The 24459-nt window shown below is 56.0% G+C and overlaps 2 protein-coding genes across 15 annotated transcripts in view; one reads left to right on the top strand and one right to left on the bottom strand.

Annotated features, from left to right (window-relative positions):
- NAT9 (N-acetyltransferase 9 (GCN5-related, putative)) overlaps positions 1 to 4382 on the top strand; it is a 6386-nt gene extending 2004 nt beyond the window's left edge. For 3 of the 14 annotated variants that reach the window (XM_011939904.1, XM_011939978.1, XM_011939519.1), the window contains exons 3-7: positions 1120 to 1232; positions 1837 to 1980; positions 2671 to 2730; positions 2892 to 2986; positions 3088 to 4382. In XM_011939904.1, coding sequence (XP_011795294.1) covers positions 1120 to 1232; positions 1837 to 1980; positions 2671 to 2730; positions 2892 to 2986; positions 3088 to 3222 — 547 coding nt within the window. In that variant the 3' untranslated portion in view covers positions 3223 to 4382. The remainder of the gene's footprint in view (positions 1 to 1119; positions 1233 to 1836; positions 1981 to 2670; positions 2731 to 2891; positions 2987 to 3087) is intronic. The other 11 variants (XM_011939600.1, XM_011940046.1, XM_011940281.1 and 8 more) reach the window with 9 other exon arrangements.
- Positions 4383 to 5561: 1179 nt separating this feature from the next.
- Positions 5562 to 24459, bottom strand: SLC9A3R1 (solute carrier family 9, subfamily A (NHE3, cation proton antiporter 3), member 3 regulator 1). Its single transcript, XM_011939395.1, has 6 exons — positions 24005 to 24459; positions 12668 to 12829; positions 11369 to 11522; positions 7939 to 7979; positions 6680 to 6769; positions 5562 to 6448 (listed from the first exon to the last, which is right to left on the bottom strand). Exons 1-6 carry the CDS (start codon positions 24443 to 24445, stop codon positions 6260 to 6262), a joined length of 1077 nt encoding a protein of 358 aa, XP_011794785.1. The 5' UTR covers positions 24446 to 24459; the 3' UTR covers positions 5562 to 6259.

Raw genomic sequence — 24459 nt, 5'->3', positions numbered from 1 at the left:
GGGCAGATCACGAGGTCAGGAGATAGAGACCATCCTGGCTAATACGGTGAAACCACGTCTCTACTAAAAATACAAAAAAATTAGCTGGGCATGGGGGCGGGCACCTGTAGTCCCTACTACTTGGGAGGCTGAGGCAGCAGAATGGCGTGAACCCAGGAGGCGGAGCTTGCAGTGAGCCAAGATTGCGCCACTGCACTCCAGCCTGGGTGATAGAGGGAGACGCCATCTCAGAAAAAAAAAAAAGAGACCAGCCTGACCAACATGGAGAAACCCCATCTCTACTGAAAATACAAAAACATGAGCCGGGTGTGGTGGCACATGCCTGTAATCCCAGCCTGGGCAACAAGAGTGAAACTCCGTCTCAAAAAAAAAAAAAAAAAAAAAATAGCAGCAGCTGGGGACTGTGACTTCCTTGGAAGGAGCTGCCCATCCTCTTCCCTTTCTTTCTCTCAGCTTTGTTTTTGGCCTTTCAGCAAGGAATTGCTTTATGTAAACTAAAATGTGTAAGAAAAAGACATCGTCTTTTCACCTGATCATAAATTAGTGATGTTTCCCTGGTGTCAGGGATTATGTTCAGTTCTTGGAGACTTCATGTTAGCTTGTCCTTAAACTCTGAGCTGATGAGTTGTGATATCTACCATTGGAAAGGCCAGGACCGAGTCCTGATGGGATTCCTGTGGGGGCAGTTGGCACATGGCTGGTAGGTTGGGATAGGGGTGCTGTAGCTGGGTATTCTCTACTTGTAGTGTTCCGTTTGAGGGTTCCTGGTACCCTAACTTTGTGGGGTTCTGTCCAGCCGCCTTTGTTGAGGTCAGCTTGCCATATACTTCCCCTTCTGGAATTTGAAGAATGTTTGGTTTCAGACTGCTCTTCCGCACCGATCTGAGACAGGATAGGAAGTTGGACAGATAGAACTGACTCCTCCTGCTGTTCTCGTGTAAGACTAGCTTGCTTCTGGGTCTTGTGCCTGTGGCCCCTGCCTTAGGAGCAGTCATAACCCTTTGGGTCTTCTTTGAGCCCTGTGTTAGCCCTCTGGGGTTCTGGACCCTCACATTATAAGGTGTCAGACATATGCCTCTGAATGAGTCCTCCATGTCTAAGGTCACCCCTCTGTCCCAGCAGGTATCACGAGTGGATGAAATCAGAGGAGCTGCAGCGTTTGACAGCCTCAGAGCCGCTGACCCTGGAGCAGGAGTATGCCATGCAGCGCAGCTGGCGGGAAGATGCAGACAGTGAGGAGTGCCCCCCACTCCCCCTAGCCCTGGTACTGGGAGGGCTGATCGACAGTCAGTCTCCAGGTTCCCTCCCTTTTCCGGTCCCACTATAGAAGCTTTGTGAAAAGCCTGAAAGGTGCTGGAACTCCTGTATTCTCATGCCCCTGAAGCCAGTCCCTGTGGCTGACCCTTCTGTCCTCTTCCCCACCCACTGCATTGGGCTTGGAAGGATTTAGAGAAAGTAGAGCATCTGGGGCTCTGGCTGTAAATTTCCGCTCTGCCCCTCACATCCCTCACCACAGCCTAGTGTGACCGTGCTCCTCTGTCTTCCCTGCTCTCTGAGAATTTGGTTGCTGGTTGGAGAGGCTTTTTCTGTAGGAGGCAGATTTGGAGTTTTGTAATGAGCTGAAGGAAGCTCTGGGACCCCCTCTTCTCCTGGCAGACTCAGAGATGCTGGTGTTCTGCAGTGCTGTGGTTTGGGACTCAGAGATGCTGGTGTTCTGCAGTGCTGTGGTTTGGGAGAGATGCTGGTGTTCTGCAGTGCTCTGGTTTGGGTAGGAATACCATCCTCTCGTCTCTCCTCTGGGAAGTGTGTGCGATAGCCCTATCACCTCCTCCTCAGAGTGTACCTTCATTGTGCTGGATGCCGAGAAGTGGCAGGCCCAGCCAGGCGCCACCGAAGAGAGTTGCATGGTGGGAGATGTGAACCTCTTCCTCACAGATCTAGAAGACCCCACCCTGGGGGAGATCGAGGTCATGATCGCAGGTTTGTTTCACCTAGCCCTGCCTTCCCTCGACTCTTGGCTGTCAGATATGCTGACTCTGAGCCTGCAGAGGCCGCATAGGGTGGGCACTCACAGGGCTTCCTGGGAGGCTCCATGTTGGTGAGCCCAGGGCCTGGCTGGGCAGCCTGCCCACCTAGCCCCCCTCAGCCTGGTACACCCCCAGGCATATCACTTTACTCCTTGTGCTTAGGCGTGAACTTAACCCTTGGTATGGGGTAGATTCAAGGATGGTCAGGCCCATACTTGGGGTGGGCTGGGGACCCTCAGAAAATAAATGATCTTCTCTGGAGCATCTTGTCATATTACAGGGGGAGGCTCTCCTGTTTCTGCTCCTTCTTGGTCCTCAGTTTCCCCCAAGTGGCTACTGACTATCCCTGTGAGGCAGCATACTGACTCCATGAGGTAAAGGAGTCAGCTTTGAAGTCAAATTGCTGGCCACTGCACTCCAGCCTGGGCGACAGAGCGAGACTCCGTCTCAAAAAAAAAAAAAAATTGCTGGGTTGCAAGCTGTGAGGCCTTTCGCACTTCTCTGTGCTTGTTTCCTCGTCTGCAGAATGGTAATGATAGTAGCAACTTCAGAGTTGTTGAGAATTAAATGAGATGATGTCTGTCAAGTGCCCACACTGGAGCCTGGCACATGGCGTCAGTGCCGCTCCTGTTGTTTCTCCTAGAGCCCAGCTGCAGGGGTAAGGGCCTTGGCACTGAGGCCGTTCTCGCGATGCTGTCTTACGGTAAGAAAGTGTGAGCAGACAATGCGGGAAGTGGCCAGGCCTCAGGTGAACCTTGTTCAGGTCTGAGGGTTGGGGGCAGGTGAAGGTTCCTCCTCTGCAGCTTGGGACAGGAGGGGTGGGGGTAGGCGCCTCCTTACTTGCCCCTCTCTCATCTCTGCGAGGAGTGGCCACACTAGGTCTGACCAAGTTTGAGGCTAAAATTGGGCAAGGAAATGAACCAAGCATCCGGATGTTCCAGAAACTTCACTTTGAGCAGGTAAGGATGTCCTTGGGCGGAGTGGGGCCTAGACCTGGGTGGTGGGCCTGGTGGTGTTAATACTGTAACTTAGCAGGCTTTGTTCTCTCTGGCTCACGTAGGTGGCTGTGAGCAGCGTTTTTCAGGAGGTGACTCTCCGACTGACAGTGAGTGAGTCTGAGCATCAGTGGCTTCTGGAGCAGACCAGCCACGTGGAAGAGAAGCCTTACAGAGATGGGTCGGCAGAGCCCTGCTGATGGCTGGGCCTTGTGGGCAGCCACCCTGTGTGAGCAGGGTGTTGGGCCCACGTACTCCAAAGACCAGAGCCCTGCACTGGGAGAGTGCTCCTGGCCCAGCCCCAGGCTGGGAATCACCTTTCCGGGCCCTTCAGACTGTGGCCTCCCTCCAGCTGGTGGTGTGGCTGAGCAGACTCCAGGGCCAGGGCCAGTCCCCTTCTCCCCTCCTGGCCAAAGCCAGACCCAGACTCTACGAAACTGGAATGGAGGGCAGGAATCCATGGGAGATGTTGGGATGAAGGTGGGAGCTGGAGGTGCAGGGGTACCTGGAGCATGGATGGGAGTGGAGAGACCTTTCTCCTTGGAGGCCAGAGGTGCTGCCCTGCCTGGGAGTGAAGCTCCAGGCATGGCCAGCTTTCCTGGTTTTCCCATTTAGTCTGTGTCAAGAGCTACCAGGAGGCCCAGCCTCCGTGTCCACTCAAGGGCATCTTGGTCCTCTTGTCCTGTGGAAGCAGGCTGCTGTGACCCTGGGAGCTTGACCTGGGAACAACAGGTAGTCCAGAGAGAGTGTGGCCTGGCCCCTCAACCTAGCGTCCCTCCTCCTCTCTCCTGGAGCCAGTCTTGAGTTTAAAGGCATTAGTGTTGGATACAGCTCCTTGTGGCCGGAGAACACCCCTCTGTTGATGAAGCTCAGGGGGCACTGAGGAAGCAGAGGCCCCTCAGGGTGCCCTCCTGAAGACAGTGTCAGGCCATCAGCTATGTCCCTCAGGTGCTCTCACATCTGCTCCTTACCCTGCACCTCTAGGAGCAGCTGCACCTGACTGGCCACGCGGGGGCAGTGGAGGCACAGGCTCAGCGTGGCCGGGCTACCTGGCACCCATGGCTTACAAAGTAGAGCTGGCCCAGTCTCCCTCCACCTGAGGGGAGCACTCTGACTCCTAACAGTCTTCCATGCCCTGCCGTCATCTGGGGTGGCTGTCAAGAAAGGCCGGGCATGCTTTCAAAACACAACCACAGGAGGCTTGCTGGGTATTTTCCAGGCGGGGAAACAGTCTTAGATAAGTAAGGTGACTTGCCTAAGGCCTCCGAGCCCCCTTGATCCTGGAGTCTCAGACCAGACTGCATGTAAAAAACTGACACTGAAAACATGCCTCAGTGTAAAACGAACATCATAAAATGAACGTGTTGTTTGCCGTGGCTCCCTTCGTTCCACATGTACCTCAGCAATGGGAGTTCCCTCGAGGCCACCCCTTCCTTCCACCAGTGTTCAGGTTAATGAAGAGTCAAAGGTCCCCCAGGGCTTCCCCATCTGGCAGATGAGGTAGGGAGGGGCCCCTCCACAACCCCTGTCGGGAGGAATCTGTCAGGGGCCAAAGGGTAGAAGCAAGGGTGGGGTGGGGACAGGTCAGCTGAACAGGGTGCTGTTGTGATAAGGGTTTTGGATGGTTCCTCTAACAAGGAGCAGATGGCCAGATAGTGACTGGTCTGTGGGCACGGCCACTCCGATTCCAGATCTTCCTGCTTTACTCATTCCTGTCTGCCCGGAGCCTGTCTTCTGAGAGGTGTCCTTTGGATTGGGTGGAGACTAGCCTGGGGACACCTTCCTTCTGAGCACCTGCCTGGAACCTCCCGGCCCTGGAGCCTAGCTCTTGCAGGCCACCTTCCCAGACCTCCACATCAGGCTTCAGGTGCCAAAGGTATCAGGGACCTGGGTCTTTTGTTGGGGACAGGGCATTTCGCCCTTGAAAAGGCCCTTCCACCCCACCTAGCCACACAGCATGTCCCAGGGCTCAGTGGACCGGTTTGTTTTCCCCTGGCACTGGACACTTGCCCTCCAATCAGGTCACAATGGCCAGATAAGATAGAGGATCTGGCACCAGCCCAGCCTGCCTCTGGGAATCCTGCACCCCACTGGCTGTAGGCAGAAAGAGTAAAGCCAAGTCCTTACATTCCAAACCCAGCTCCATCCTGGGACACACTTTCCACGCTTCTGGAATTACAGGAACCTCCCAGAGTCCTCTGAGCATGTCTGAGCTCCCACTTCCTCTGGTAAATGTCCCTATTAGTCAAGGGGTCCCCAAGCCCACATCAGTGCTTACAGCCTGGGACACAGGCACACTGACCACCAAGCTGAACACCCAGCTGGGTGCATGCATCCTCCTTCCCACAGGACTTCTGCAGCTAGGCCCTCTAGCTAAAGCTACTCAGGCTTGGGGTCACAGGGAGCCCTAGATGGCCCTCCCTCCAGAGTACACCACCCTCCCAGGCAAAGACCACCCTGGCTTACCATTTCTCACTTTCTACCTATAAGGGTCCAAGGCCAGAGGACAAAACTCCCAAGGAAGACACGGAGGCTGGAGGGTTTGGAGGAACCAGCTGAATTTCTGAAGTGTTTCCTTACAATGGTGGTACCTGGCTCGGGGATGGGCAGGGGTAGCCAAACCCTCCCCGTGCTGCCCAGTTCTCTGAGGGTGGGAGTAGGAACAAAAGTTTAAGGCTGAGGCCACTGCCATGCCCTGGATGCAACAACCAGGAAAATCATGTTAATCAAGGAAACAAAAATTCCTCTAGACTCTGCAATACTGCGCTCTTAACAACAAGAATCAAATGAAAGCAAGATGTGTCTGCCACAGCTCTCGGGATAACAGATGCCCTGTCCACTGAGAGTGGCAGTTCTGCAGTCAATGATCAGCCCTGGACCCAGTTATCAAACGGGGGAGGAAGGAAAGGTGCCCTCTCGCCTGGTCCCACGATCCTGGCATCGTGCAGGTCCCAGCGATATCCCAGGCAGAGTGGCAAAGGGACACCCGGCAGGATGAGGCACTCAGTGAGGAGGAGGGAGGCAGAGTCTCCTTTCTAATTGCAGGATGACGGGAACACATTCACCTTCCCTAAGGTAAGGGAAGAACATAGTTCTCTAGAAAAATCATTTGTCAAGAAAGGGGATGTGGGTGCTGATTTGTACGTTGATTCAGGGGAGTAACTGGGGAGAAGGAAAAAGGTGGGGTGGAAGGCTGGCTCGGCCCTGCCAGTCACCGGGTGGCTGGCAGCAGGGCGCTCAGAGGTTGCTGAAGAGTTCGTTTTTCTTGCTCCAGTCCATCTGCGGGGCCCGTTTGCTGCTGCGCTTCTGGTGGGCCCTCTCTTTGGCCATGGCCAGGGAGATGTTGAAGTCCAGGATGGGGTCGGAGGAGGAGGTAGACGAGGGCGCTGTGGAGTCCTGTTTTGGGGGGCTGTCTTGGGAATTCAGCTGTAAAGAGAAGTGGGGGCAGGAAGTTGGGAGTCAGTCCCTCATTAGGCTCCCTGGTCCTCAGCCTCAGTGAGGTGGCTCCCTTGGGGCCGTGCCCAGGGAAGCCAGGTCACAAGAACAGAATGCGGCTCAGCATGTGACCTCAAAGGCAGGCTGGTGTGCCAGGAACAAGTGGGGCCTGGGAATCGGCTTCCTGTAACCCAGTTGCTACCCCCTGCATGGCTGGCCTACCTCCTCGCTGGTGTCACTGGAGGCGGATCTCACCAGGGCTGGCCTGGGGCTCTCTGAGGCTGCCTCTGCCAAGGCTTCACGACTGTTCTCCTGGCAGAGAGAAGAGGGGCGTGGGTAGTCACAGGATGGGGTGAGGGAGTCCTGAGGCAGGAGGGAGCTCCTGGGGAAGTAGGGGCCCCAGACTGAGAAGAGGTAGCGCTGATGCCCTGGCCACCCACCCCGGGTTCCTACTGCCTGAGCCTGCTGGGGCTCCTTTTTACATTCCTTCGAGGATCAGAGGGCAGGTTGGTTCTGCTGAGGCTGGAGGGAGGGGTACAGATATCATGGGATTAGCGCTCCCTCCCCCTGGGTTTCTCCAATGTGGCTTTTAGATACTGACTTGCCTTTTGAGCCAGTGACCAGGGAGGGGCTTCTTGGAATGTGGGGACACTGGGGGCCTCTTTGCTTGGCATGGGGAACCCATGTGGTGCTCCCTGAATCTCCTGTGGTCCACCTGACTGTTTGCCTGGATGTGACCCCAGGAATCCTGAAACCCTAACCCTGAAGCAGCAAAGAAGGGCCTTGAAGGAAGAAAGTAGATGGAAAGTTCTAGATCCAAAGATGAGGTGACAGAAGGTTTAGGCCTGGGTCCAAGGACCCTCCCCCTTGTCAAGTACCCTGGCAGGAGCTCCTAGGGAAGGGGAACCTTTGAGCAGACCCTGCAGAGAGTTCCTACTCTGTGGCCTGACTGAGTCGGCCTGTCCCAGAGCGAAGGCTTTGGCTGGGGCGTCAGCTTGGCACCCAGCCCCTTCCTGGGTTCTTCCATGGCTTCAGCTGGCGCCCAGCCCCACCATCTCTTCCCCAGCCTCACCCCCTTTCCCTTCTGCCCAGGGAAGGGGGGAGGAGGGGCTTTGTTCTTCCAACCCAGACTGGAAGTAGCAGGGGCCCGGCTGCCCGTGGCCAGACACTGAAGCTCTGTTCTTGGGGGGAAGAATGGCCCCTTCTGTATGGTGGGGAGTTGGAGGCGGGGGCTTGTCACCCAGGATGGCGGGCTGCAGAGGGGCCCAGCCAGCCCTCTCCCTCCCAACAGCTTTGGCCCCAGGCAGAGGCCAAGAGGGTTCTGGCAGTTCTATAGCTTGGAGCCGAAGAAGGAGCTGGAACTGGGGACCCTGAGGTTTTGGCCTTAGCCCAGATGGCTATCCTACCAACCACAGCACCTTCTGACCTGTCTCCTGCACCCCCAGGATTGAAATCCAGAGAAACAGGGGACCCGCCCTTACCTTCTGTATCTCACCATTGGTGAAGGGCTCAGGCAGGGGACCTAGGCGAAGGAGAGAACAGAGGTGAGTCCGGAATGGGGATGGAATAGAGTGTGGAGAGGAGGCGGGAGTTGGGGTTGGGCAGATCATTAGATCTTGTTCCCTGGGTCAACATCTCAAACTTTTTTGATGTCCACCCACCATGAATACATTTGCCTTGTTATTTATTACATTTTTTTTTTGTAGAGATGGGGCCTTGCCATGTTGTGCAGGCTGGTCTCAAACTCCTAGCCTCAAGCAATCCTCCCACCTTGGCCTCCCAAAGTATTGAGATTACAGGTGTGAGCAAATGTCTGGCCTATGTTTGCATTTTGATGACTCAGCACACACAAAGATTTTGTGTAACAAAAGTTTCACAAAGCAATACCCTTACTACAGTGTTCTTTGATATTTTTAATTTCATGTCATTAAAAAAAACCAAAAAAATTTCTGGGCCAGGTGTAGTGGCTCACACCAGTAATCCCAGCAATTTGGAAGGCCGAGGCAGCTGGATCACTTCAGGTCAGGAGTTCAAGACTAGCCTGGCCAACATGGTGAAACCCTGTCTCTACTAAAAAAGACAAAAAGAAAATTAGCCGGGCATGGTGGCACATGCCTGTAATCCTAGCTACTTGGGAGGCTGAGGTGGGAGAATCGTTTGAACCCAGAAGGTGGAGGTTACAGTGAACCAAGATCGTGCCACTACACTCCAACCTGGGCAACACAGCAAGACTCCGGCAAAACAAACAAACAAACAAACAAACCCTGCTGGTCTCTATCTACTGAAATGATCTTATGAGGCACTGATGGGTCACAAGGTATTTAAAAAATGCATTGTCCTGGATGGAGATGAGAGTCCAGGATGGCTGACTAATTCCTATCTGGGAACTCCTACATGGGAAGCTTGTTAAAGTACAGATTCCTGGACCTTTGGCAGCACAGATTCTGGTTTAGTGGGCAGGCCTAGGAATCGGCATTTTCCAAACGCCTCCCAGGTGATGATGATGATACCGAAATTGGAACCACACCCCAGACTACAGTTAGTATCTGTCTCAACTGAAAGAGAAAATAGTCTGAGCTCGGTGGCTCATGCCTGTCATCCCAGCACTTTGGGAGGCCGAGGCAGGTGGATTACCTGAGGTCAGGAGGTCAAGACCAGCTTGGCAACATGGTGAAACCCCATCCCTACTAAAAATACAACAATTAGCCGGGCATGGTGGCGGGCGCCTGTAATCCCAGCTACTCAGGAGGCTGAGGCAGGGGAATTGCTTGAACCCAGGAGGCAGAGGTTGCAGTGAGCCGAGATTGTGCCATTGCACTCTAGCCTGGGCGACAGAGTGAGACTGTGTCTGAAAGAAGAAGAAGAAAAAAAAAAGGCCAGGCACAGTGGCTCACACCTATAATCCCAGCACTTTGGGAGGCTGAGGTGGGCGGATCACAAGATCAAGAGATCGAGATCATCCTGGCCATATAGTGAAACCGTGTCTCTACTAAAATATAAAAATTTGCTGGGCATGGTGCCGCGCACCTGTAGTCCTAGCTACTCGGAAGACTGAGGCAGGAGAATGACTTGAACCTAGGAGGCAGACGTTGCAGTCAGCTGAGATCGCACCACCGCACTCCAGCCTGTGTGACAGAGCAAGACTCTGTCTCAAAACAAAAGGAAAAAAAAAAAAAAAGAGAGAATAATCCCAACTCCTATTTGCCAACTAGGAAATGAGGGGTGACAAGAAGGCGCAAGGGGTGTGTCCTGGGTATCCCCTCCCCAAGCCAGTGGGAAACCTGGAGGGGTCAGAGGGACAGAAGACAGGTCTGGGGTCACCTTCACTGGGCTCACTCAGGGGAGGGGTCCCACATGGCTTCAGCGGTGGCTGTGCCATCTCCAGGGACTGGTCAGGTAGGCGGGCTTCTTCTCTGAACTCTTAGTTTAAAATTCCTGGTCATCTTTTCCCTGTCCCCAGTCCAGGACACAGCCAGAGATACCTGACTCTCATCTTCTCCTCCCCTTTGACACCCACAGCCTTCCCGGGGCAAGGATAGGTTGCTGGGACACCAGGGACACTCACTGTCCCCTCCCCATCAGCTCACAGTGGTCACAGTGAAACCCTGGCTGCCGGACAGGGGGGCATTCCTCTCTATGGAAAGGGTGAGGATGCCATCCTGGAGGGACTCCGGGGAGGAGACTGTCCCCAGGCCTCTCCCTCTTCAGGTGCTTTGGCCAGAGGCTGCAGCCCTTCTAGCCCGAGAGACAGGCAGAAGAGGCAGGAATGTCTGAGGGAGCCAATTACCTGCAGGGCGAAGGGGTGGGGGAAGCAGGAGACTATCCCAGGAGCTGAGTGGAATCCAGATTCCAGCTGTGTCTTCCTCACATCAGATCCCTAGGAGGAAGGCTGGGGCTTCTCTGGGCTTTAGTCTCCCCATCAGTGGAGAAGGGGATTATCTGAGTTACTTGGTTTCCATGAACTTGGGAGATAAGGGTAAGGTGGTACCCCACCTCCCATGCCCAGAGCCAGCTAGGGACTTTCAGGGGCCATCCTCTTTTCTAGGAGCCTCCAGGCCTTGGATTGCTCCAGAAGGGGACAGGGCCTCCCCAGTTGTCCCTTCCAACTGGGGATGGGAGTCTGCAGCAAGACCTTTGTGTGAATCCCCTTTTACACATACAACCTTGAGTCTCCAGGAGGCCCCACCCACTGCAAAGTCCCAAGAGGTTCCACCCTGGCCCAGTGAGCACCCCTGCCCGCTCCAGGGAGCCATCTTCCCAGGGAGAAAGTCCAGACCAAGGAACAGAGCACTGCTTAACCCCTCCCTGCCCCGGTGCAGCAGCCCTGCCCTGTTTGGCTCGGGACTGGGCAGGGGGAGGCGCCAGGCTTGGCAGGGTGATGCTGGGGGATGGGGAGGGCAGGGGCCCAGGGCTTGAAGGAGGACCCACTACTCTCTAAAGCCAGCAAGGCTGAGTTTCCAAGACAACCTGAGTGGAGGGAGGGGAGGCACTGGGCCCCGCCACTGGACTCTGATCTGACCAAGCAAAGGCTGGAGGCCTCCCCGGAGTTAACCCTTTCCTCACGTCGACACTGCCCTGAAAGTTTGTTGGTGGGGACAGGACTGGGGGCTCAGGCCTCCTTTGGGGCTACAGCTTTGGTCAGGAGTCAGAAGATCTGTCCATTTCTCTCAGCGACCTCATGCCAGCTGACCCCATCACAAGCCGTCTTCGGAAACCCACTGCCACTCCCTGCACTGGGCCCCCACTCCCCCAGCCCACACCTCTGAGCCTCCCATGAAGGAGAAGGAGGGAGCACCCACGCCGGAAAGCTGCCCACCCCTCGCCTGGGACCCAGCAAAGTCTTAGCCCTGGCTCACATCCCTGACTGGGGGCCTCCAGCCCCAGGACGGCCAGCGGCCCCACCCGGCTTACCATTCAGGTGCTCCTGAGATGGGGTCACTTTGCATTTCTTGAAGAACTCGTCAGTTTCCCTGTCCACCACAAGCAGCTTGGTCTCGTCCCCGCCAGCCCTGATGGCGGACACCACGTCCCCATGCTGCTTCCCCTCCATGCAGACCCCGTTCACCTGCAGGGCGGGGTTGGGGAGGCGTTACGGGCACAGGCCTTGGTTCTGGGGCAGGTAGGTGGAGGAGGGCTGGGGGCGGGGGTGGCCACCTTGCTTCTCAGCCAGTTTGCAGTTCACAACTTGGGGATACTGACCCCCATTTCTGCAGAGTCCTGAACTAAGCCAGGGGTCCTCCCGTGGACAGTCAGCTGGGGAGGCAGGATACATGGGAAGGGCCAACGAAAATATCCAGACGAGACTAAACAAACACAGCTGGGAGAGATGGGATGGGAGCGAGCTGGGAGGCTGGGGTGGGGCCCAGTCTGGGTAAGGTTCCCTCTCTGGACCTTGGTTTTCCCACATGTAAAATGAGAAGTCTTGGGAGAGCTGATCTCTAGCTCTAAGGTTCTAAGACTGTGATTCTGGGACCTGCCTGAGCATGTGGTTCACGTTTCACCTCCCAGGAGCACACACCAGAGCCAGAGCACTGTATGAGGGAGTCTAAAAGCCTAATTCGGGGCCAGACGAGGTGGATCCCGCCTGGAATCCTAGCACTTTGGGAGGCTGAGGTGGGAGGATCAGTTGAGGTCAGGAGTTTGAGACCAGCCTGGCCAACTGTAATCCCAGATACTCAGGAGGTTGAGGCAGGAGAATTGCTTGAACCCAGGAGGGGCAGAGGTTGCAGTGAGATGAGATTGTGCCACTGCACTCCAGCCCAGCCTGGGCAACAGAGCGAGATTCCATCTCAAAATATATATATATATATATCTCTCTCTCTCTAAATAAGTAAAAGCCTAACTCAGGAGAGGGGTTTTGTTACTGCCACCCGCCTCTGTGTGCCTGGCAGCAGGGAAGCTCTGGAGATGTCCCCAGACATCTCCCTGATCGATGGGTGAATCACAGGCTGCACAGTATATCTGCTTGGCAAGGAGGAGTCCAGGGGAGAGTAGAGGTAAGAAAGGAATCCGTCAGTCAGTCCATCTATCCTTCCATCTATCCATCCACCACCCTTCCCTGCCTCCCTCTCATCCACCCATCCATCCGGCCGCTCCAGGCTGGCTATGCCCATGGGCTAATCAAGCCCATGAAGGCATGATGGTTGTCCCAGGCGCTGCTGATCTGCAGGGGGCGGGGCAGTCAGATAGGAAGAGGGCAAGAAGCATCACCTCCACAATGCGATCCTGGGCCCGGAGACCTGAAGCTTCAGCTGGGGAGTCTGGGTCCACTGACCGGATGAACTGGCCTGGCGTGGACTTGTCGCTGTGCAGGTTGAAGCCATAGCCACTGGGGCCCTTCTTCATGGTACAGAGCCGAGGCCGAAGCTTGTGCTGCAGGGACAGGGGAGAGTCCATGGCTATTCCACAATGCCCCAGGTTCTGCCTTCCCTGTCCTCTGCCTGGCCCCATCTCCCCAAACAAGGAAGGTTTGGGAGGATGCAAATTTGCTTAGATCCCTACACAGCAATTTGAGAGGGTTCTGGCCCAGGACTCCAAAGACTTGTGTGGACACCCAGCACTGCAGCAAACTGCTTAGGTGACATGGGTAAAACACTGCTCTGTCCAAGCCTCAGTTTCCTCTTCTGGGAAATGAGGGGTGGGACCAGGTTACCTCTCACATGCCTGTCCCTTCTGACAGTCTTCAGGTGAATCGCATGCTGTGTTGTTTGGGCCCCTATCCCTCCCCATTGGTGGCTCAGTCTGGCCCTCCTGGAGAGGGGGCAGAGTGTGGCACCGTCAGCCTGGCTGGGGACCTGGGGCATATGACTGAGGACCCCCAGCCCCTTTGTACCCTGTTCTCTGCAGCAGGGGAGGAAGAGGCAGGTGTTTACTGAAAGCTGGTCAGTGTATTTACAGTAAAGCCTTCCTCCATATACTTGAACTCTCTCTCACCCCCACCAAGCCAAATGGCCCAGCCAAAAGGGAGCCAGAAGGAGCAGATAACCAAAAACCTATTGTGCGGCACAGCAAGGGACCTGGACAAGATAGGGGGCCATCCTCAGGCGTTCCAGGATCTCCTCCCCCTACACCGCTGCCTGAGGGCCGAGGTGGCAACGGAAGCACAGAGACCCCAGAAACTGAGGAGCCTGAATGGGGAGGGGACTGGGAAAAGCAGGGCTGGGCTAAAGGGAGCCCAGTGTGGCTGTGGACTGGAGGGTGTGACCTACTAAAAGGGCACACGCAGATTTCTTTTGAGTGCTCGGACTCAGCTGAAAACAGTTTCCCACATGCTTGGTCCAAAGTAAGCAGCTCAGCTTAGAAGCTGCAGGCCTGGACACACAGTATGATGGAGGGAATATGGGTGTGGGCGGCTGAAGCCTGTGCCCAAGGACTACGCCTGAGTCCCTGTCCCTCTCTCCCTCCTCCAGGCCTGGTGCAGAGCCACTGGCTGCTGTCCAGCCTGCTGGCCCTGCGTTATCACTCAGCACATCAGACAATGAGCAGTGGATAGTCAAGGCTCCCAGCCAGGTTCCAGCTCCCCTGTTTAGGAGCTGTGTGACCTGGGGCAGGTCATTTATGGATCATTCTGACTGCCATCTGCCTCCCAGGGTGGCTGAGGCCCAGTGAGGTCACTGCCTTAAACACTTTCTAACTGTAAAAACTCCCTGTGCACACCCAGACTTTCCCATTGTTGTGAATACTAATGAATAGTCATAGGAAGCTGGGAGTGAGATTCTGGTGGGGTGGGGGTGTGTGTGCCAGGCTGCTCTGAAACCCAAATCCCCAGCTGGGAGTGGAGAGGGCCGAGAGGAGTGGGAAGGCGTGCCCAGGAGGGTGTATGGGCCTCTGTCCCAACTTGCCAGCCCCAGGTGGCTGCCACCATCTGCAGGAGACTCAATCCCCAGCCTTTCGGTCTCTGGGGTGGCTAGAGGATGACTTTGCATTCCTTTAAAGGCTTGGGCAGATCTTTCTTCCTGTGCTTCATACCCAAATCCAGGCTCGAGGGGCCCTCACCCCAACAACAAAGACGGTTAAGTGAGTGGTAAAAAAGTGAGGGGCTCACAAAGGCTTAAGAACCCTGAATGAAGCCTCTTGCCTTGTTCTCCCTGGCCCATCCCCTGCCTCACTGCAGGGCCCACTCCCAGCTTGTTCAGCTGTCACCTGCCCCAGGCTCACCCCCGGCACTCCCACAGCCCTGCGGGATCTTGTTCCGGGAGTAAGTGAGGCTCTTCTCCCCTAGAGCTAATCCCTCCACAAAGCTCCCAGCCAGGCCCTCCCCCAGGCCCTAGGTGAGCAAAAACAAGTCTGACCAGTTGCCGTCACCAGGACAAGCGCAGCTTTCTGCTTCAGCCAGAACGAGCTGCAGGACCTGGCCGACACCCTGAGAAAGTGGGGAGGGTGAAATCTCAGGACAGGCAGGGGGCAGCTCTAGTGACCTCCTCCGACCTCCCTCCACAGTCCCTGCACTCCTAAAAACCTTCCCATAACAACCTGGCTGGGGCTTGGCAGCTGTTTTTGAGATGGGGAAACTGAGGCTCAGAGATGTTGAGCCCACTGCCTGACATTACACAGCCAGAACTCCAACCCTGGTCTCTGACTTGGAACCTGTCCTCCTTCCACCACACTGCAGGGTGCTCCTTAAGGATCCAAGTCCAGAATGGGGCAATCCACTGGGAGGTGAGGTCCCAACAGGAGTCAGGCAGTAGAGGGCAGACAGGGGCTCTCTCCAGGGCATAGGCTGCAGCCTCTGCTGGAGGTGGGCTGGGAGCTGAAGAAACCACAGCCTTCCTTCCAGGTGCTCAGGGCCTCTCGTAGCTGGAGCTACGGCCTGAGCTGGGGGATGAAGCCTGGCGTGGGTGATGGGACAGGGGCATGGCTGGACTGGGGGCAGGTGGCTCTGGGCGCTCCCCTGGCTGGCAGGGCAGGGCTGTGCTCGCTGCCTTTGGGATGCTGGTCCTCTGGCCCTGGTCTCTGTGCTGTGGGCTTCCCTCACTGATCTTCACTCCAATGCCCCTCGCCTAGTGACATATGGTGCCAAAGCTCCAGGGCCTCCTTTGAGCTTTGCTCCGCTCTGCCAGCACCAAGTCATGCAGTTCAAGGGGAAACGGGGGACCCAGACTGAGGGGCTCAGGTGCCCTCTGTTCCCTTCCTCTGCACTGGGACTGCTCCACTGTTCTGTCTAGACGTGGCTCTGTGGTGGCTCTAGGACCTGAGGGGGTGGCTGGACAAGGAGATGGGAAGCCCCAGGTAGGCCCCACCGGCATTTAGACAGCTCCAATGCACCTGTAGAGCCTCCTTCCCAAGTCCCTAGAGACTGCCTCCCCTCACACAGGAAGGGGGTTCCCACTCTCCAAGGAAGACCAGCCTTGTTCCTCCTCACCCCTCCCCCAGCAGGAGCCTCCCAGCTGTCTCCAGGAGGTGTCAGTGCCAGCTGCTGAGTCAGCCCATCAAGCCAGCCCATCCCAGCCTGGGTGGAGGCTGGGACTGGCAGGGGGAGTCCCTTGGGGCAGCCCCCCTGGGATCCGTGGGGCCTGGCCTGTGGTCTCCAGGCCCAGCACTGAGAGGAGAAGACAGGGAGTTGTGGGGTACCTGGCCGAGCTCAGCCACCATTGCTCTTGGACCCTCACCCCCAAGCTGGGGCAGGGTTGGGTTCTGCCTCTGGGGAAAGGGGGTAAATGGGAGTGACGTCCAGGCATGCTGGGCTTGGTGTGTGGCCCCCAGGAGCTGAGGAGGAGCCAGCTACAGAGGGGCCCAAAGCATGGTGGCAGGAGGAGCCTAAAAAGGAACATAGCTCCAGTGAGTTCCAGAGGGCAAAGTGGATCTCCAGTGACGACGACAGCCCGGGAGACCCAAATTCACGACAAAATCAGGGTCTGCTCAGAGAGGAGACTGGCAGAGAGCCAGAATCGACAGGAGGGAACATGAGGCCATGCAGCCGATGGGCAGCGCAGCTCGGCCGGGGTGACCCAGGGTTGGACAGACTGGAGACTCTCACTTTCACACAATGCTGGCTGGCTTTCCAGAAAAGACCCTGCCGGGAGAGCTGCTCCCACACCCTTCTCCCAGGGCCTCCTCCACCCTCAGGCTGCCTCCCTTCATCTGTCCTTTCCCCCAGGGAGCTTCACCCCGCCCCAAGTGGCCGCCCCATCACCTCCACCCACCCCATCACCTCCACCCACGCAGTCCAGGAGCGGATGGCGGGCACGGAATTCAATAGGCGCCACCAGCAGTCACCTGGAAAGCTGGGGAAAGTCGATACCCTAATCCCAGTGACCGTCTCTGGGGAGCAGGCCCAGGGTCGCTCCCTGCTCCTCCTTCCTCCCTTCGGGGAAGGCTGCGGGAGCCTGAGGCCAATGCCCCATTGGGCCCAGCCCCTCCCTGTCTGATGCCATAGTGATGGGCCCTACAGAAATAGCCAGTCCGCTTCCTTCCAGCCAGCCAGCTCAGGACCCCAGAGGAAAGGGGCTGGAGGAGTAGGAAGACCACTTGGGTGTCCAGGGGAACAAAAGAGGTAACCCCACCTCTCAAGACTGCACCTCCCCCAGCCCAGGGCTCTTGTTTATGCAGAGAAGACCAGTGCCGCGATGCCCAATACAGGAAAATCAGCCCCAACAAGGGGATGGAAGGGGGCAGGAGGGAGCCCTGGCTGTTCTTGGGGGACTGGGGTGTGTGTGTCAAGAGTATGTTGGGGGTAAGAGCCATGTTTGCTCTGGGAGGCAGCTCAGTTTGTTCCCCAGATTCTGGAGACAGGGCTGGGTCTCTGCTGGCCCTGCCTGGAGTGCTGCGTGACAGGCAGCCTGGGGGCACTGGGAAGTGACCAGGGGCTCCGGACACTCAGCCAGTGTCCACACCTCTAGGCAGAAGGTGTCTTCTCCTTACCCTAGGTGTGGTACAGGGGGCTTGGCTGTCACTAGCCCTGCCTAGTGGCCCTGATGTCACCTCATTTTACCCTACAGGACCTCCTTCCACCCTCCACATCCCTCCAGGTCTGTGCAGGCGGTGGGGGAATGTTGGATGCCTCCATTTGCAAAAAAGGTCACTCACTGCTCCTAGCCCTTGATCTCCTCCTTCCTATTTCTCAGTGGGAAGAGCTTTCCCTGGCGTCTGGTAGGGTGGGAACCAGGAGGGAGTCATAAACTAAAGTGAGGGCTGCTGGTCTGACAGATACCCCCAGGACTCAGAGGTCTGAACCAGGTTCTCCTTCTGGCTAGTAACCTCTTCTTCCTGTGCCAGCCATGGAGACCCACGGGGGTGGGAGGGGGCAGTGTCTGGCTCAGGTCTCCCCAGGGCTGGGCAAGCCTGGGATGGAGCAGGCTGGTACCTGGGCTGCAGCCCGGCTGGACACCATCCAGGGCTGACCGCCCCATGCCTTCCCTTCTGCCTCCCTCCTCATCCCTCACCCTCCTTCCAGAAGTCTCTGGATTTAACCCCCAGGGGCTGTCCCACTGGGCTATTAAGAACCTTCAAGGAGCTTGTGAAATTGAGGCTCAACACTGAAGTAACAAATAGGAGCTGCTGGTTACTGAATACCTACTATATGTTAGGCACTGAGCTCTTTACGTGTATTTTCTTAGGAGTCAATTATAGTCCTACAAGGAAGGTATTATTGCAAGCATTTCACAGAAAAGGAAACTCAGCTTCAAAAAGCTGGAGTCAATTGCTTAAGTACACATGGCTGATGGGCGAAGGCAGGATTTCAGCTCAGATCCAGAGTAGCACTGTCCAGTAGATATATAATGCCAGTCATGTGTGGAACATAAGTCCAGCTGTGGCTCAGAGTATCATGGGCAGAAACACCTGGCAGAGTCAGGCATCAAGCACAGACTACTCGTGTGGCCAAATGGCTGTGCAGGCACTGGAGTCAGAGGGCTGGGTTCCAAGCTGCACCCCTGTACTGTGTGGGAGGAGTCGCTAGCTGGGAGTCCTGGGACCCACCATGGCCACCTTAACTGATCAAGTCTCAGCCTCCATAGGCAGAGAATGGGGCCAATATCTGCCTCACTGGTGGTCATATGGATTAAATGAGACAGGGAGGGTTAGTACTTAGTACACTGCTAACACAAATAGTAGCTACTACGTATTGAACACTTACTGTCAACCTACAAAATGGAGAAAACAATAGCTAATTTGTCTGGGGGACAATGAAATGCATTGATTATAGGCTGGGCGTGGTGGCTCACACCTATAATCCCAGCACTTTGGGAGGCCAAGGCAGGTGGATTATCTGAGGTCAGGAGTTTGAAACCAGCCTGGCCAACGTGGTGAAACCCTGTCTCTACTAAAAATACAAAAATTAGCAGGGTGTGGTAGCAGGTGCCACCCAGCCTGGCCAACGCAGTGAAACCCTGTCTCTACTAAAAATACAAAAATTAGCACAGTGTGGTGGCAGGTGCCTGTAATCCCAGCTACATGGGAGGCTGAGGCAGGAGAACTGCTTGAACCTGGGAGACGGAGGTTGCAGTGAGCTGAGACCGCACCACTGCACTCCAGCCTGGGTGACAGAACAAGCCTCTGTCTCAGGGGGAAAAAAAAAAGAAAGGAAAGAAAGAAAGAAATGCATATCAACATCTTTATGTCATAGGTAGAGCACCTAAAGGCACATTACAAACCTAAGTTTCCTTCCAGGTAGGGCCACTCTATCTCAGAGCAACGAAAGCAGAGGAACACTTGTTATTGGAGTCTAGAGCTCTGGTTTCTCCTTATGAAGAGCCCTGCAGCACCAACAAGACCTTGGCTGAGTTTCGTCTTATTTTTGGAGACGAGTCCCACTCTGTCACCCAGGGTGGAGTGCAGTGGCGCGATGTCAACTCACTGCAACCTCCACCTTCCAGGTTCAAGCCATTCTCCTGCCTCAGTCTCCCAAGTAGCTGGGACTACAGGAGCCTGTCACCACGCCTGGCTAATTTTTGTATTTTAGTAGAGATGGGGTTTCACCATGTTGGTCAGGCTGATCGTGAACTCCTGACCTCAACTGATCCGCCCACCTCAGCCTCCCAAAGTGCTGGGATTATGGGCCCAGCCTGAGTTTCTTATTTAATTCCCCACCCCACTTTCCCAGGGACCACTGAGATGGGACATCTGGGAAAGGGGAGAAGGACCTCATCTAGACGTACGGAGTTCCTTGAGAAGGAAGCCCCCCCCATTCACCCCCTCCCCTCTTTTTTCTTGGTAGAGACGAGGTCTCACTGTGCTGCCCAGGCTGGTCTCAAACTCCTGAGCTCAAGCAATCCTCCTGCCTCAGCCTCCCGAAGTGCTGGGATTACAGGCACAAGTCACTGCATCCAGCCAGGAAGCCCCCCTCTGTCTCCAAGAGAATCACCTCCAGAATTACTGAGTTAACAGGAGCCTGAAGGTAAGAACCAGACCACTGTTTTGCCAGCAAAGAGATCCAAACACACAATCACATACCCTGTCCATTTGAAATCCAAACACCCAGCAGCTCCAACTCTGTTCTGCCCTTACCAGAGCTCCAACTTGGTTGGTGTAAAACGGCCTGCCCGCCCTGGCAAAGAGGTTGATGGTCCTCCAGCTAACTGTGCTCCACCACCCACCTTGCTCCCTGGGGTGCCTGCACTGTCTGCCTCTGGGATCAGGGTCAAGGCTGGCAGGAAACACCCCAAGCTGGGCACTTTCATTTACACACGTGTCATGTCACCACATCTTCCCAATAACCCTGGGGGCAGTGCCTTTCACAGAGGTGGAGGCTGAGGGTTGCAGGGAAAAATGAACTCCCAGGATCCCAGAGCCAGCACACGACAGAGCTGGGATTCAACATTGATCTGGCTGACCCCAAAGCCTGGACTTTTGACTTTCTAGTTTTCAAATGGAAGCTGCTAGCAGGCAAGAAATTGGAGTTGGTAGGTTCTATCTGGAATTCCAATCTCTGGGTGGGGCGGGATGAGCTAAATGAGGACAAAGGTCCCTGACTGTTGTTATATATTCATTCATTAATTCAAAAACTCTTTTTGAGAGCCTCCCTGCCGTGTGCCAAGGACTGCGCTGGGGATAGAAATACAAATAGGCCACAGTTGATGCCCTTGGGCTTACCATGTAGTGGAGAAAAAGGTCACAAACAGATGATTAAAATATTGTGTGTTCAAAGCGATAAAAGATGTGAGGAAAAAGAGGAGGCGGAGGCCGAGGCGGGCAGATCGCCTGAGGCCAGAAGTTCAAGACCAGCCTGGGCAACATGGCGAAACCCCAGCTCTACAAAGAATTTAAAAATTAGCTGGGCGTAGTGGTGCATGCCTGTAGTCCCAGCTACTAGGGAGAATGAGGTGGGAGGATTGCTTGAGCCCTGGAGATCGAGGCTGCAGTGAGATGAGGTTGCGATGCCACTCCAGCCTGGGTGAAATCTGTCTCAGAAAAAAAAATGAAGGAAAGGAAATGCTAACTCTGCCTACTGGATTAAGGACAGGCTCCCTGGAAAGGGACAGAAAGGTCAGGGTGTGAAGGCTCAGAGGCTGGAGAGGAATTCGGACCCTGGGTGTGGTTTTGGGGGTAGGGAGGTAGTGGTGAGAACAGGCTGACAGATGGAGAAGGGCCATGGAACAGCATATCACTCTTTAAAAAAAAAAGAAACAAAAATGTAATAGAGACAGGATCTTGTCATGTTGTCCAGGCTGGTCTCAAACTCCTGGGCTCAGGCGATCCTCCCACTTTGGCCTCCCAAAGTGCTGGGATTACAGGTGTGAGCCACCACCTCTAGCCACAACATATCATTCTTAACCCACAGTGACCACTGATCGGGCACTGACTGGGTGCCAGGATTGGCCACAGTGGCACTTGCCCAGCTAGCAAGCTGCCCAGTGCTAGCTGCCCCATGATAGATGTGCAATGATCACTGTGAAATATGTATTCATTCCAATATCAACTGCAAAGGCTGGATGAGCCTGGACTCTGCGCCAGGCACTGAGCTACCTGCTTTACACACAGCCTCGTGCAATTCCGAGGTAGCTGCCATCACCCCCAACAACTTACACAAGAGGAAATGGAGGCTTACAGAGGTGAAGTAACTTGGCTCCACACAGCCTGGCTAGTACAGCTGAGCTGGCTCAGCTCTGCACGGCCGGCACTCTGAACCCAGACTCAAGGGTTCAGGCCTCATCCTGTGACTGGTGGTGAATCGGGGGAGGAGGGTTTTAAGCAGGGGAGCAGCAGGGTGGATGTTGCTGCCCCTCTGTCCCCATGGGGCATGAGGGGAAGGCCATCCACAAAGCAAAGCCGGTGGGCAGAGCTGGAGAGCCACTTCCACCTCCTTAGGCCTAGACATCCCAGCGGGGATGGCCAGTGTTACAGGCACCCATCAGCCTCTGCCCTGAGTGGTTCTGGACACGGCTGGTCTTCCCAGCCAGAGGCCACCCAGTCAACCACTCTCTGTGCCACACTTTTCCACTGAGATCCTCACTTAGTAAGTGGAGGGCTAATGAAGATAAGGAAACAGCCCCACCTTGCACACAAATGCAGACTAAAACGAATTGGCAAACCTCCATTTGATGCTTTAGTAGGAAAGAACTACTAAAGAAAAAAACTCTTACAATGTCTGTTAACATTTTTTGCAATAACCGCATGGGCCATCTGTATGCTCAACACACAGGATTTCGGGGATTTTCTGTTAGAGGGACTCAATGGTGTTGACTAGGAGTCAGTTTAAGGATCTGGGATTCAAACGCCGGGCATGAAGGAGTGCGGTTCAGCATTTAAAAATTTAATAAGAGGCTCAAGTACTTCACGTCATTTCTACAATTCTAGAGAAGGCAGGCATCACATCGCCCAATGCCTCCATCTCACAGATGGGAGAACCAACGCTCAGAAGTCCTGGGACTTGGCTGGTGATGGTGTCCCCAGGATTTGCTGGTGGCTCTTCTCTCATCTCCTGGCCTAACAAAGTACAAACAAATGTAGGTGTCCCTCCAAAACATGCAGGAATCTGATTCTGTGCTCACCCAGGAAGCTCAAAGCTGCTGCCTTTGGGCACGTGTGCTATGCCAGGCCTCCACGTTAGCCTCCCAGGCCCTCTGGCACCCAGCAGCATAACCAAAAGGGCAAAGGGAGGAGCTGAATGAGACTGCAACTTGTGGGGGGTGGGGGTGGGTATTTGTGTGGGTTCCAAAGTCCAAAAAAAAAAAAAAAGGAATGTCAAATCGATCGATGGACTCAGCACAAAGTTCACACTGGATTTCTGCCTGGGACTGGAGATCATCAGCCCCAACTCCCTGGTGTCAACCCCCTTGCTCCGGGTGCTCAGGTCCCTTCCCCCTCCCCTTGCCAATGCCAGGTTGGCAGGGGCAGGAAGTGGGAGCCTGGTGGCCCTGGCATTCCCAGCACCCAGCTCTGGCTGGACAGGGCTTCTGGTGACCTCACTTCCACCAAACCAGTTGATCCTCTAGGGCTTTGCCTTCTCCCTTAATGCCAAACTGTACCCTTTCTCTGTCCAGAAGGATCCTCCTGGTCCCCATGGACACTCCCATCAGACACTGCCACCAGGGCGAACTGGTGCAAGCTGAAGGGGCCCTGGGAGGCTCACGCCCTGCCCTACGCAGTACACCACTCCACTCTCTGAGGACAGGAGGCTCGGCACAACTCCTGTTTTGCCAGCTGCCCCTCCTGCAGCTGATCCAAACTGGGATCCTATGGGCAAACACCAAACATGGGCAAAAAGCAACCGGCCTACTGGCTGTGTGGGCACCAGAGTGACCGTGGCAAGGCCAGGGCAAGACCACCGGCTCACCGTGAGCTCCGCTGGCGCACACAGAGCCGTGAGTTCCAGGAGCTCTTTCCCCTCCCCCTAGCCATCTTTCTCTTCTTCTAAGGTCTTCCCCCTCCCCTCCCAGATACAGCTCTAGGCGCTTACTCCTCACATTCCTGAGAATCGTAAATCCTCTGAGGTGGCAGAACCACCACTCCGAGATGCCTTGGCTCCTCCTCCCCGCCAGGCAACCCCCACACCGCGCTGAGATGGTGGGGCTTCCTCTCCCTTAGAAGTCACACAGGAGTCCGGGAGGATGAAGTCCTGCAGGACTGAAGTTCAGGACACACACCGGCGGGCTGCGGGGAGGGCCTCCTCGCGCCGGGGCTCCGCACAGGAGGAGTAATGCTATTCCTCTAGCTTTTGACGTAGGAGTGGCGGAGGACGCTGGCACCTCTGGGGAGGACAGCCCTTCCTCCCTGGCCCATCTACGGACTGGGTTGAACGAGGAGAGGGCGCCAGGGGCCGGGCAGGATTGGGGGATTCCGAGAAGGGGAGCAGACACCCGCAGACCCGAGGGAAGTGGGGCTGGGTTCCCCTGCGCCGCCCTCCCAAAGGCCAGGGAACAAGAGGTGCAGGCGGCAAAGGCGCTCAGGCTCCCAGCACAGCCTGGGAAGGAGAGGAGGTCGCGGGACGCAGCTCCAGGCCTGCCTAGGATGTGCCAGAGCGCCTGGTAGGCGGGCGGAAGCGGTCTCCCCCTCGCAGCTCGAGTTTGAGAAAACCGACGGCAGGCGCGGGGCTGGACGGTCGGGGCACCTGGGTCTCTCCGGATCCCCCTCCCACTCCATTCCAGCCTGCGCGGCCCGGGCCGAGCTTACCTGCTCCGGGTGGCTCTTGTCGGCCTCGCGAGGCTCATTTTCATTGCCAGCCCCCTGCGCCTCGGCGGCGGCCGGCGGCTCGGCCTGCCCCGGCGTTTCCTGGGCGCGCAGCAGCTCCTCTCGGACCTGGACGCCAAGCTTCTGCAGCTGCTCGTCCGTCTCGGGGTCCACCACCAGCAGGCGCACGGCGTTGAGTGCGGCGCGGATGCGGCTCACCACCTGCTGGTGGGTCTCCTTCTCCACATTTTCGCCGTTCACCTCCACCAGCCGGTCCCCCGCCAGCAGCCCCGCCTTCTCGGCCGGCGAGCCGGGCTCCACCAGCCGGATGTACTGGCCCAACTTGCCCTTCTCCCCGTGCAAGTGGAAGCCGTAGCCGTTCGGACCCTTCTCCAGGCAGCAGAGCCGGGGCAGGGGCGCCCCGGCCGCCGCGTCCGCGCTCATCTCGCCCTGCGACG

This window comes from Colobus angolensis, unplaced genomic scaffold, assembly GCF_000951035.1.
Source record: "Colobus angolensis palliatus isolate OR3802 unplaced genomic scaffold, Cang.pa_1.0 Scaffold1, whole genome shotgun sequence".
Lineage (NCBI taxonomy): Eukaryota > Metazoa > Chordata > Mammalia > Primates > Cercopithecidae > Colobus > Colobus angolensis.
This window is presented reverse-complemented; position numbering and strand designations above follow the sequence as displayed.